The sequence below is a fragment of the Hemibagrus wyckioides genome, linkage group LG07 (genome assembly GCF_019097595.1).
Source record: "Hemibagrus wyckioides isolate EC202008001 linkage group LG07, SWU_Hwy_1.0, whole genome shotgun sequence".
In the NCBI taxonomy this organism is placed as follows: Eukaryota; Metazoa; Chordata; class Actinopteri; order Siluriformes; family Bagridae; genus Hemibagrus; species Hemibagrus wyckioides.
In genome coordinates this window covers 28347781-28361292 of record NC_080716.1, presented here as the reverse complement: position 1 = coordinate 28361292, position 13512 = coordinate 28347781, and the positions used below count along the sequence as shown (strand labels likewise).

The window sequence follows — 13512 nt, the reverse complement described above, 5'->3', positions numbered from 1 at the left end:
GCCTTGTGGTCCATTTTATTAATAAATGTTGTAGTAGCACATAATTAAAAAATGCACTATAATTAAAAAATGACAACCGTAAAAATATGCACATTATGTAAATCAGGTAAACTAATATAATTTTTACATAACGTTGTTTTGTTGTTTTAGACTTAAATTTACTTATCCTACAGAAAATGTCAAAGATACCAAATCGCCATATATTATTAATCTCTCTCTCTCTCTCTCTCTCTCTCTCACACACACACATACTTTCTCCCCCTTTCTGACTTACTATTAGACTTTTTTACGCCTGGTATATTTTTAATTTATACAAGGCCAGTCTGGAAAAACAAAGATCTGGCAACTCATCTGTTACTTTAGCAGAAACGAAACTTGTATGTTCCTGTTTATTTTTATCTGTTTCGTTTGATGGTTTCCGGACACTGAACCAGGAAGTGTGAGCTGCGGTAAGTGAGTGTATGTGAGTTTGTTCTTCAGTAAAATGGCAGAAGCGAGTATTTTAGGACTTCAGGATCAGTTCAGCTGTCCAGTCTGTCTGGATCTACTCAAAGATCCATTAGCTCTTTCATGTGGACACAGTTTCTGTATGGTCTGCATTAATGGCTGCTGGGATCAGGAGGATCAGCAGGGAGTCTATAGCTGTCCTCAGTGTAGACAAACCTTCACTTCAAGACCTGCTGTGAGTAAAAACACCATGCTGGCTGAAGTAGTGGAGACACTGAAGAAGACAGGACTCCAAGCTCAGTCTTTGGCTGGACCTGAAGATGTGGAGTGTGATTCCTGCACTGGGAGAAAATCCAAAGCCATCAAGTCCTGCCTGGTGTGTCTGGCCTCTTTCTGTGAAACTCACCTCCAACCTCACTATAAATCTCCTGCCTTTAAGAAGCACAAGCTGGTGGAAGCCTCCAGACGACTCCAGGAGCAGATCTGCTCTCAGCATGACAAACTGCTGGAGGTTTACTGTCGGACTGACCAGAAGTGTATCTGCATGTTGTGTATGATAGATAAACATAAAAAACATAAAACAGTATCAGCTGCAGCAGGACGAGCTGAGAAACAGGTAACAATATCTTACAGCTCTTTTCTACAGTTAGGGAGGAAATGCAATGGCAGGTACACTTAATGTAAAATTGATTTAGTTTTAATTAAATTCCTTTAGGCTGGTAAAGTGGTACAGCATCTCCAGTTCAATACTGAGTTTCTGTTATTGCCTCATTTGGGTTTCTGTGCATGTTATCTTTCTGTTAATGTGTGTGTTAATTTGCAAGGTGCCTTAAACTGGACTGGCATCCTTCCAAGGGTGTAGTCCCACATTACACCCAGTCTTTTTACGTTCAGGACTTACCAGGATAGAGCAGTGACTCAAGATTTAAAAAAAAAAGAAAGAATTGCTTTCTTTAGATGATAGTAAATCTTTATGGTGTTTCTCAATTTTTGCAAACACTGTTTTTGCAGAGCATTTCATTTCAGGCATTTTCAAACTAAGAGTTCTTGCTGTTTTAAAAATGTTTTAGATTGAAATCTTTTCTGCGTATAACCATATAACCTATAAAGAGGTCTCCCAGAGGTCAAAATAAATGAGATTTTAATAGCTCTAGAGATGGGACGAGTATCTAAGAGTGTAAAGTGTATCTATAGAGTAGAAATGTACTGAATGTGTTACTTTACATCAATGTAAATTCTGTCCTTTATTCATAGAAACAGTTGTTGAAGGTGCAGGAAACATTCCAGCAGAAAATCCAGGAGAGAGAGCAGGAGCTTCAGGAGCTAACAAAGGCTGTGGAGTCCCACAAGGTGAATTTTAAGAACAGCAATCTGACTGCTGGAAGAGCTGTTTCAGGATCAGTCACACTCTTATTTAGTCATCTATTAATAGTCTCAGTGACATTAACTAGGGAAAAGAAGTAAAATCTCTATCATCCTCTCATTCTTTCTCTCTCTTTTTGGCTCCTAACAGAACTCTGCTCAGACAGCAGTTCAGGAAACTGAGAGGATCTTTTCTGATCTGATCAGATCTATTAAGACCAGATGCTCTCAGGTGACACAGCAGATCAGAGCTCAGGAGAAAGCTATAGTGAGTCGAGCTGAAGAAATCATCAAGCAACTGGAGCAGGAGATTGCAGAGCTGAAAAGGAGAGATGCTGAAATGAAGGAGCTTTCACATGCAGAAGATCCCATCCATTTCCTCCAGGTAACATCACTGAAACCATAATAATATAGATAAGTGTAATAATATATAATATAAATAAGTCCACATAAAATGATGTAAAGATGCTAACTGGCCAAAGGACCACTGTGTAGACTAGTAAAGACCAGACAAGAAAAGAAACTAAATGGTTACTGCAACCAATTTGTAGCAAAACTTTGCTGCCTTGAGAATACAGCAGTGACAGCAGTGAAGTTGTTGTCTCACAACTACAGGGCCCCTGCTTTGATCTTGAGTTTGGTTTACTGTCCTTACTGTGTATTTTATATTATTATTTCCTAATATTGAGAATTAAAGACCATATCATTCATAATATTGCAGTACATAAAATCTCGGGTTTTGTTGCCAGAAGAATAAAGGCATTATCATGCAATAACAGCCTGAGTTGGTTTTCAAAGCAACTGTCTATCTAACCCATCTTCCCCATTTTATATGCTGCAACTCCCAATAGTTTCCACTATGCATTCCTACATGTCATCTGAACATCTGTTTCTTAATTAGGGCTCCCTTGAACATACAAACAGTGGAGCCACTCTGCCTAGGTCCAGCGTACGTTACCATATATGTTCACATTCCAATGCACACACGTTGGACACACTAAGCTTACAATACACTATACAAGTATATCATATCAAACACATTCCTGTGCACACACACTAGCTAAAACGGTTTATACATCCATGCTGGGTATACTTGATTCTTCATATCCTGATTAATAAAATTCTTCTACAAAACTATACAAGTACCACACCTCTCAGGAGCAAGCACCTGGTTCACGATTTAAACAGAACACTGCACATGTAATCATAGAATTTCATCAGATTAATAAAGACAACTGAATTTTCTTCTTCTTCTTTCGGCTTTTCCCTTCAGGGGTCGCCACAGCGAATCATCTCTCTCCACCTATCCCTATCTTCTGCATCCTCAACACTTGCACCCACTAGCTTCATATCCTCATTTATTACATCCATATACCTCCTCTTTGGCCTTCCTCTTTGCCTCCTGCCTGGCAGCTCCATGTCCAACATTCTCCTACCAATATACTCACTCTCCCTCTTCTGGACATGTCCAAACCATCTTAATCTGTCCTCCCATCTTAAACTTTGTCCCCCAAACGTCCAACATGAGCCGTCCCTCTAATGTACTCGTTCCTAATCCTGTCCAACCTTGTCACTCCCAAAGAGAACCTCAACATCTTCAGTTCTGCTACCTCCAGCTCTGACTCCTGTCTCTTCCTCAGTGACACTGCCTCTAAACCATACAGCAAGGCCAGTCTCTCCACTGTCTTGTACACCTTCCCCTTGACTCTCCAGCGCAAACCTCCACCTCTCCAGGTTTTCCTCCACCTGCTCCATGCTCTCAGATCACCATGTTGTCTGCAAACATCATTGTGCAAGGAGACTCCTGTCTGACCTCCTCTGACAACTGGTCCATCACCACAGCAAACAGGAAGGGGCTCAGAGCCGATCCCTGATGCAGTCCCACCTCCACTCTGAACTTCTCTGTTTGCCCTACAACACACCTCACCACTGTCCTGCTCCTCTCATACATGTCCTGCACCACTCTGACATACTTCTCTGCTACTCCTGACTTCCTCATACAGTACCACAGCTCTTCTCTTGGCACCCTGTCATACGCTTTCTCCAAGTCTACAAACACACAGTGCAACTCTCTCTGACCATCCCTATACTTCTCCATCAAAAAAATTGCATCTGTTGTGCTCTTTCTGGGCATGAAGCCATACTGCTGCTAACAAATTTCCACTACCTTCCTTAACCTATCCGCCTTCTCCATTCCTCAGGCATCTTCTCACTCTCCAAAAAACTGTTAAACAGACTAGTTAAAAATTCCACTGCCGCCTCTCCTAGACACGTCCAGACCTCCACTGGGATGTTGCCAGGACTAACTGCCTTTCCACCTTTCATCCTCTTCAAAGCCTTCCTGACTTCAACCTTTCTAATCTTATCTACTTTCTGTTCCACAGAGTTCACCCTCTCTACTCTTTTTTCCTCTCATTTCCCTCATTCTTCAGTTCTTCAATGTACTCCTTCCATCTCCTCTGTACACTCAGTTGTGAGCACCTTTCCATCTCTATCCTTAATAACTCTAACTTGCTGCACATCCTTCCCATCTCGATCCCTCTGCCTAGCTAACCTGTACAAGTCCTTCTCTCCTTCTCTAGTGTCTAACCTAGTGTACAACTCATCATACGCCTTCTGCTTGGCCTTAGACACCTCCCCCTTCACTCTGTGCTGTAACTCCTTGTATTCCTGTCTATTCTCTTCAGTCCTGTCCATGTCCCACTTCTTCTTGGCTAACCTCTTCCTCTGAATACTATATTGAACTTCCTCATTCCATCACCAAGTCTACTTATTTTCTTTCCTCCTTCTAGATGACACACCCAGCACCTTTCTTCCTGTCTCCCTGATCACTTCTGCTGTAGTTTCCCAGTCATCTGGCAGCACTACCTGACCACCCAGAGCCTGCCTCAACTTCTGTCTAAATTCTTCTAAAATCTTTGACCTATTCTTCTTACAGACCATCAGATTCATCCTACACACCACCATCCTATGCTGTCTGGCTACACTCTCTCCCACTACCACTTTACAGTCACTAATCTCTTTCAGATTACCACTTCTACATAGGATGTAGTCTACCTGTGTGCGCCTACCTCCACTCTTGTAAGTCACTCTATGCTCCTCCCTCTTCTGAAAATAAGTGTTAACCACAGCAATGTCCATCCTCTTAGCAAAGTCCACTACCATCTGTCCTTCAAGGTTCCTTTCCTTAACTCCAAACTTGCCCATCACCTCCTCATCACCTGTGTTCCCCTCACCAACATGTCTCTTAAAATCTGCTCCTATCACCACTCTCTCACCTGTGGGAATACTCTCTATCACCTCATCTAATTCACTCCAGAATCTCTCTTTCTCCTCTAACTCACAACCTACCTGTGGGGCATAACCACTAACAACATTCAGCATCACCCCTTCAACCTCTAACTTCAGACTCATCACCTTGTCTGACACTCTCTTCACCTCCAGAACATTCCTCACAAACTCCTCCTTCAGGACCACACCCATTTCTTTTATTATCCACATCATAATAAAACAGCTTGAATCCTGCTCCTATACTACGAGCCTTGCTACCCTTCCACCTGGTCTCCTGTACACACAGTATATCCACCTTCCTTCTCTCCATCATATCAGCCAGCTCTCTTGACCTTTCCCTGTCATAATACCAACATTCAGAGTTCCTATTCTCAGTCCTACACTCTTACTTTTCCTCTTCTCTCTCTGTCAACCCACTGTCCTCCCTCATCTACTTCTTCGAGCAACAGTAGCACAATTTCCACCAGCGCCCTGTAGGTCAACGACGCCGATAGCGGTCATTGTTAACCCGGGCCTCGACCGTTCCGGTATGAAATTCAGAGTACTGACGATTACAATACACAAAGACAAAACAGACAAACAACAGAGTTAGAGGAGCTTGGGCAGCGCGAACAGCAGGAGAAAGGAAAGTTTTATGTTTAACGTGCGCACGACCTCCCGGGGAACGAACAAAACCTCCCGGCAGACCGGGGAATGAAGAGAACCTCCCGGCAGAACCGGGGAACAAACAGTACCTCCCGGCAGAACCGGGGAACGAACAATACCTCCCGGCGGACTGGGGAATGAACGGAAAACCAAGTAACAACTAATTAGCTTCTTTCAGTTATTCCTTACACAATTCATGTGCCAATAATTCTTAAACAGAATTACCCTGACAGAAACACTGCAGGTTATGAATATGAAATCTGTGTTATCATAACTGAGATACCACAGAATATAATCGCATGGAGGCAGAAATAAAGAAGAACTCTCCTCTTACCTCCTGCTCCACACGACTATACCCCGGACTGAGCCCCCAGAAAGCTGTTAGAATTTTCGTGTTCACTCGGAGAAAAATCCTGAGTCGCGCTGCTGCCACCGCCTCTACTGATATCAGGGAATCTTTTGCCAAAGAACCACACAGAGACAGTGATTGAATAGCAAAACTCTTCGAAATTTACTGAGATGAACAGGGAGTATTTATACAGGAGAAAGGTGTAATCTTCATTATTATCTATATGTTGCACACACAGAATTAACAGGCTTTTCCAGTGGCACATTGGTTATGTTTATTGTGGTCACACTCTGAAACAACAATAAAACACACAAGAAACAAATGAGTTTTTCCGTGCGTTGTAATGACTTGGCAGGGTGCGACTTCTTCATCTACAGGTGTAGACACGATACTCAAGGAAAAGTAGCTTTTACTTATAACAAAAACACTAACCTCTTTACAATAATACCATAATAATTAAACAATAATCCTCAAACAAACACGCATACAGAAAGTGTACCAGGTTATACAATAATTCTCAGTAATCTTAGGCATGTATAAATGTGCAAACAGTTATACAAACGTATAAGCATTTAACTACATATAACTTCCTCATATCAACATAATACTGGTATCTTATCAACATACTGATAACCAACCTAGCACAGTACAAACGTCTTAACAAACTACCATTGCGCTATCCCAACAAAGCATCTCGAACACATCTTAATTTGCTACCATTATTCTGTTATGTCGCCGCAACCCGCGTGGTTTCCGCTAGCCTAGCCAATTCGGCTACATTCCCACCACATGTGCGCCGATGTATTCACTTCTATTAACGGTTTAATACCAAAAGTGTATTAAAACTAACACAGCGAATTATTAAATAAACATTCAATAATCATTCTGTAAACATAAGGTGCGATGACATCACTTGCTCACCTGAAACAACAATAAAACACACAAGAAACAAATGAGTTTTTCCGTGCGTTGTAATGACTTGGCAGGGTGTGACTTCTTCATCTACAGGTGAGGCTCTCCCCTCCTAGCACCACCCGCCGGTATTACAGGTTAAAGTGATGTTAACCTATGCATCAGTGCACTTCACAAACGATAGGTACATTAATAATAATAACAAAAAAATAAATAAACAAACACACATACATATATATATATACATACATGAAATGGCTTGTACCACTACATATAGGTAAACAAAAGATGTCAGCAGAAACAGACGTGGTGGTTGACGTGTTCACTGGCAGTTTTGTGAGTTTATTACAAAAAGGCCTATCTAAGATACGGAAGACAGAACTGTCACTGAGTGTCTGTCTTCAGCACATGTTCTCAAAACATAACAGAAAGAATTTCTAGGACAAAACAAAGGATATCACAGTAAAAAGATGAGGTCATAAGCAAATGGTGAACCTCAGCCCAGGACAGAGCATGCCGAGATATACTCAGAATATATCTCACATGATTAAGTTTGGCAATGTTTTACGCCGGATGCCCCTCCTGACGCAACCCTCTCTATTTATCCGGACTTGGGACCGGCACAGAAGTCACAGGACTTTGACACCCATAGCTAGATTAAAGACAACTGAATTTTAATTATCATATTTCTTTAGTCAGACTGTGCAGCAGGAATGCCGAGGAATGAGCGAGTTATGATAGAACATACATGATTCTTTTTTGTGTAGAATAAACTTTACAAACAGCATAAACATTTGAAGTGTGTCTTTCTCATAAGACGATTTTTACTTTCTCTTCTTCTGTTAATTTGCAGAAATTTGGAATTTGAGTGTTTTTTTTTCACTGAAGTTGTTTCTTTTGTGTTTTTGTCTCTGTGTAGCGTTGTCAGCCTCTTATGACCCCTCCTGTATCTGCAGTATCACCAACCACCACCATCAGTTCTTTACTCTCATTTAAAGATGCAGTAAATTCTTTGTCTAAGTCAAAAGTGGAGCTGGAAGCACGTTCTAAAGAGCAGCTTGGAAAGATATTAAGTGAAGGTAAGACAGAGTTACTAATGTCACATACTCTCCAAATACATTTAGCCCAATGAAAACTGTACAGTTTCAACATTTTCAAGACATATATTTGATTTAATATTTTAGTAGATTTATTTGTGCTTGACCCAGTAAATAAATAAATATAATTTCAGCTACCTTTCCAATATTTTTTTTTTAACATAGACCATTTTGTGATTTAAAAACCATCACATTTGAGAATGTGACTTTGGTTTTAAGTATTGCATGTTAGCAATTTAAAAAATAAAATAATTTGTCATAAGCCTGAAGCATTGATACTGCACTTTTGGTCACAAATTTCTTGATGAAACAGGTTGACAACTGTAGCCTTGATACTCTACAAGCTGTTTCACTCTGTTGGTAGAGTCTGAAAGCTGCAGTTGTCAGCCTGTTTTCTCAAGAATGTTGTGATCAGACTTGCAAATTTGTGACTTACTGACCAAGCTGGTTTTAGATTGTAGTAATAGTGCAAATATTATTTGACTGCATGGTATTGATAGTCAGGCTCATGTTTTTATTTATTTATTTTTAGTAGGTCCTTTCTAGATGATATTTTCTTCTGGTTTGATTGTCAAGACTTGTAAATTCATGTGTCGTGGTGGAATAAAAAAAGCCTTCTTCTCAACTCATAAATACAAACTTCACAGAAGGTCTTGAATGTAGGGTTATATACATGCTAACAAGCCAGTCACATGTGATCTCACTGATCTAATAATGGAGTAATGAACTAGGAAAGCAGGAGGAGGTCAGTCTTGTGCTTTCTGGCTTTCTCTGCTGGACCGGTCATGGTATTACTTTATGATGCTGATCAGCTCTAAGGGGTTGGATGCTGTTTGCAATAAAAATCTGCACTTGCTTTTTAGTTATATTATCCTTGTAGCTACAGTGCAAGAATCAAAAATTAAGCCATGGACTTAAATGTATTTGTTAATTGGAAGCATTTGTGTATATTACATGTTTAGCTGGACAGTTTGTTTCAAAAAACATGCTGTTTTCATTTTTCTTATTGTGATTGTTCTTAAATGTCTGTTTAACTTTTTGTCAGTGAAGAAAATCCTGATCCTGCCCCCTGAAAGCAGAGAAGACTTTCTACAATGTAAGTGTCTCTTCCATAAAAACAGGCAAAGACACACAACAGAGTGCAAATCCTGACAACATGCAGGAATGGGAGGGGTATACTCTCTCTTACCTGTTAATCAGAAAGGCAGTAACTTTCATGGGCATGTATACACTACTGCTGAAAAATTTGGGATCATTTGCATATTTCAGCTTGATTTCAGCTACGGAGAAAGACTCCATCAGGCAATCCATCTTGTGGGAGATGCTCCAGGTGAAATCTCATCAGATTATCTTGAAAAATTGACAGCTAGAATGCCCATGCTGTAATTGCTGCAAAAGGTGTTTTTTTATGAAGGCAGGGTTTGAAGAAAACATTAATTTCCATCATAATCATTATTTCTAACTCTGACACGTTAGCATGTCCTGTTCTTTTGCTATATTTTCTATATTTTCAGATAAATTTTTGAGTGATCCCAAACTTTTGAGAGGTAGTGTATATATATATATATATATATACACTATATTGCCAAAAGTATTCGCTCACCCATCCAAATAATCAGAATCAGGTGTTCCAATCACTTCCATGGCCACAGGTGTATAAAATCAAGCACCTAGGCATGCAGACTGTTTTTACAAACATTTGTGAAAGAATGGGTCGCTCTCAGGAGCTCAGTGAATTCCAGCGTGGAACTGTGATAGGATGCCACCTGTGCAACAAATCCAGTCGTGAAATTTCCTCGCTCCTAAATATTCCACAGTCAACTGTCAGCTGTATTATAAGAACGTGGAAGTGTTTGGGAACAACAGCAACTCAGCCACGAAGTGGTAGGCCACGTAAACTGACGGAGCGGGGTCAGCGGATGCTGAGGCGCATAGTGTGAAGAGGTCGCCAACTTTCTGCAGAGTCAATCGCTACAGACCTCCAAACTTCATGTGGCCTTCAGATTAGCTCAAGAACAGTGCGCAGAGAGCTTCATGGAATGGGTTTCCATGGCCGAGCAGCTGCATCCAAGCCATACATCACCAAGTGTAATGCAAAGCGTCGGATGCAGTGGTGTAAAGCACGCCGCCACTGGACTCTAGAGCAGTGGAGACACGTTCTCTGGAGTGACGAATCGCGCTTCTCCATCTGGCAATCTGATGGACGAGTCTGGGTTTGGCGGTTGCCAGGAGAACGGGACTTGTCTGACTGCATTGTGCCAAGTGTAAAGTTTGGTGGAGGGGGGATTATGGTGTGGGGTTGTTTTTCAGGAGCTGGGCTTGGCCCCTTAGTTCCAGTGAAAGGAACTCTGAATGCTTCAGCATACCAAGACATTTTGGACAATTCCATGCTCCCAACTTTGTGGGAACAGTTTGGAGCTGGCCCCTTCCTCTTCCAACATGACTGTGCACCAGTGCACAAAGCAAGGTCCATAAAGACATGGATGACAGAGTCTGGTGTGGAGGAACTTGACTGGCCTGCACAGAGTCCTGACCTCAACCCGATAGAACACCTTTGGGATGAATTAGAGAGGAGACTGAGAGCCAGGCCTTCTCGTCCAACATCAGTGTGTGACCTCACAAATGCACTTCTGGAAGAATGGTCAAAAATTCCCATAAACACACTCCTAAACCTTGTGGACAGCCTTCCCAGAAGAGTTGAAGCTGTTATAGCTGCAAAGGGTGGACCGACGTCATATTGAACCCTATGGATTAGGAATGGGATGTCACTTAAGTTCATAGGCAGGTGAGCGAATACTTTTGGCAATATAGTGTATATATATATATATATATATAAGTGAGTACACCCCTCACATTTTTGTAAATATTTTATTATAACTTTTCATGTGACAACACTGAAGAAATGACACTCACAATGTAACTTTACAACTTTATACAACTTTATACAACTTCAACAATATAACTTTACAATGTAAAGTAGTGAGTGTACAGCCTGTATAACAGTGTAAATTTACTGTCCCCTCAAAATAACTCAACACACAGCCATTAATGTCTAAACCATTGGCAACAAAAGTGAGTACACCCCTAAGTGGAAATGTCCAAATTGGGCCCAATTAGCCATTTACCCTCCCCGGGGTCATGTAACTTGTTAGTGTTACAAGGTCTCAGGTGTGAATGGGGAGCAGGTGTGTTAAATTTGGTGTTATTGCTCTCACACTCTCTCATACTGATCACTGGAAGTTCAACATGGCACCTCATGGCAAAGAACAAAAAAGAAATGTTGCTCTACATAAAGATGGCCTAGGCTATAAGAAGATTGCCAAGACCCTGAAACTGAGCTGCAGCACGGTGGGCAAGACCATACAGTGGTTTTACAGGACAGGTTCCGCTCAGAACAGGCCTCGCCATGGTCCACCAAAGAAGTTGAGTGCACGTGCTCAGCGTCATATCCGGAGGTTGTCTTTGGGAAATAGATGTATGAGTGCTGCCAGCATTGCTGCAGAGGTCGAAGAGGTGGGGGGTCAGCCTGTCAGTGCTCAGACCATACGCCACACACTGCATCAAATTGGTCTGCATGGCTGTCGTCCCAGAAGGAAGCCTCTACTAAAGATGATGCACAAGAAAGCCCGCATACAGTTTGCTGAAGATAAGCAGACTATTGGAAGGATTACTGGAACCATGTCCTGTGGTCCGATGAGACCAAGATAAACTTATTTGGTTCAGATGGTGTCAAGCGTGTGTGGCAGCAACCAGGTGAGGAGTACAAAGACAAGTGTGTCTTGCCTACAGTCAAGTATGGTAGTGGGAGTGTCATGGTCTGGGCCTGCATGAGTGCTGCTGGCACTGGGGAGCTACAGTTCATTGAGGGAACCATGAATGCCAACATGTACTGTGACATACTGAAGCAGAGCATGACCACCCCCTTCAGAGACTGGGCCACAGGGCAGTATTCCAACATGATAACGACCCCAAACACACCTCCAAGACGACCACTGCCTTGGTGATGGACTGGCCAAGCATGTCTCCAGACCTAAACCCTATTGAGAATCTGTGGGGCATCCTCAAACGGAAGGTGGGGGAGCACAAGGTCTCTAACATCCACCAGTTCTGTGATGTCATCATGGAGGATTGTAAGAGGACTCCAGTGGCAACCTGTGAAGCTCTGATGAACTGCTTGTTCAAGATGGTTAAGGCAGTGCTGGAAAATAATGGTGGCCACACAAAATATTGACACTTTGGGCCCAATTTGGACATTTCCACTTAGGGGTGTACTTACTTTTGTTGCCAACGGTTTAGACAGTAATGGCTGTGTGTTGAGTTATTTTGAGGGGACAGTAAATTTACACTGTTATACAGGCTGTACACTCACTACTTTTCATTGTAGCAGAGTGTCATTTCTTCTGTGTTGTCACATGAAAAGATATAATAAAATATTTACAAAAATGTGAGGGGTGTACTCACTTTTGTGAGATGTATATTTAAAGCTAATTATGAGCATATATAAGCTCAAGCTTGCAGCTGTTGCACAAGCAGCAGTTCAAAAATATGCAGTAAACTGGTTACAGAGGAAGGTTGTGATCAGTTGATAGGTTGGGGAACTGGCAATAAAACCCCAACTTCTCAACCTAAATATTTATGTGACAGTTACACTAACAAAGACAAAAGCATAAAAGATTCAAATTTTTTCCCATCAGATTCCTGTCAGCTCACACTGGATTTCAACACAGCAAATGAACGCCTCAATCTGTCTGATTCAAACAGAATGGCGACTGACAGAGACGTCCAATCATATTCTTTGTATGGTTATGGTATACAGACATCATGGCATCAAGTAAATCCAGACAGTTTTAACTGTAACTCCCAGGTGTTGTGTAGTGAGAGTGTGTCTGGACGCTGTTACTGGGAGGTGGAGTGGAGCGGGGATAAAGGGGTTAATATAGCAGTGTCATATAAAAACATCAGCAGGAAGGGAGGCGGTAATGAATGTCAGTTTGGACGTAATGATAAGTCCTGGAGTTTGCTGTGCCAACCATCTAAATGCTCATTTTTACACAACAACCAAGAAACTAATATCCCCATAAACTCCATCTCCTCCACAATAGGAGTGTTTGTGGATCACAAGGCAGGAAATTTGTCTTTCTACAGCATCTCTGACACGATGAAGCTCCTCCACAGAGTTGATGCCACATTCACTCAGCCTCTTTTCCCTGGATTCGGGCTAAATAACAATTCAACAGTAAAACTGTGCTACTGAAAATAGATTGGAAAGATTTTTCCTGTATGATATGATAAATATAAATATAAAAATCAAGCCATGCTATATTTTAAAAGCACTTTCATTATGGTGATAAATTAAAAAAGCTAAACTTTTTAATATCTATAAAGAAATTCTACTAAAACAAACTAAAG

General features: G+C 41.4%; 1 protein-coding gene across 1 annotated transcript; it reads left to right on the top strand.

Moving 5' to 3' along the window:
• The first annotated feature begins 426 nt into the window (after positions 1–426).
• On the top strand, positions 427–13458 carry LOC131355820 (E3 ubiquitin/ISG15 ligase TRIM25-like). Its single transcript, XM_058394335.1, has 6 exons — positions 427–1063; positions 1702–1797; positions 1961–2194; positions 7926–8085; positions 9149–9199; positions 12798–13458. The coding sequence occupies exons 1-6, from the start codon at positions 485–487 to the stop codon at positions 13355–13357; spliced, it is 1680 nt and encodes a 559-aa protein (XP_058250318.1). The 5' UTR covers positions 427–484; the 3' UTR covers positions 13358–13458.
• Positions 13459–13512: the final 54 nt, after the last annotated feature.

Bases quoted from the DNA above. Each gene is read 5' to 3' on its own strand.
- LOC131355820 (XM_058394335.1), top strand. From the start codon at position 485: ATGGCAGAAGCGAGTATTTTAGGACTTCAGGATCAGTTCAGCTGTCCA. The intron at 1,798-1,960 runs GTGAATTTTAAG...GGCTCCTAACAG, and splicing joins AGGCTGTGGAGTCCCACAAG to AACTCTGCTCAGACAGCAGT. The intron at 2,195-7,925 runs GTAACATCACTG...GTCTCTGTGTAG, and splicing joins ATCCCATCCATTTCCTCCAG to CGTTGTCAGCCTCTTATGAC.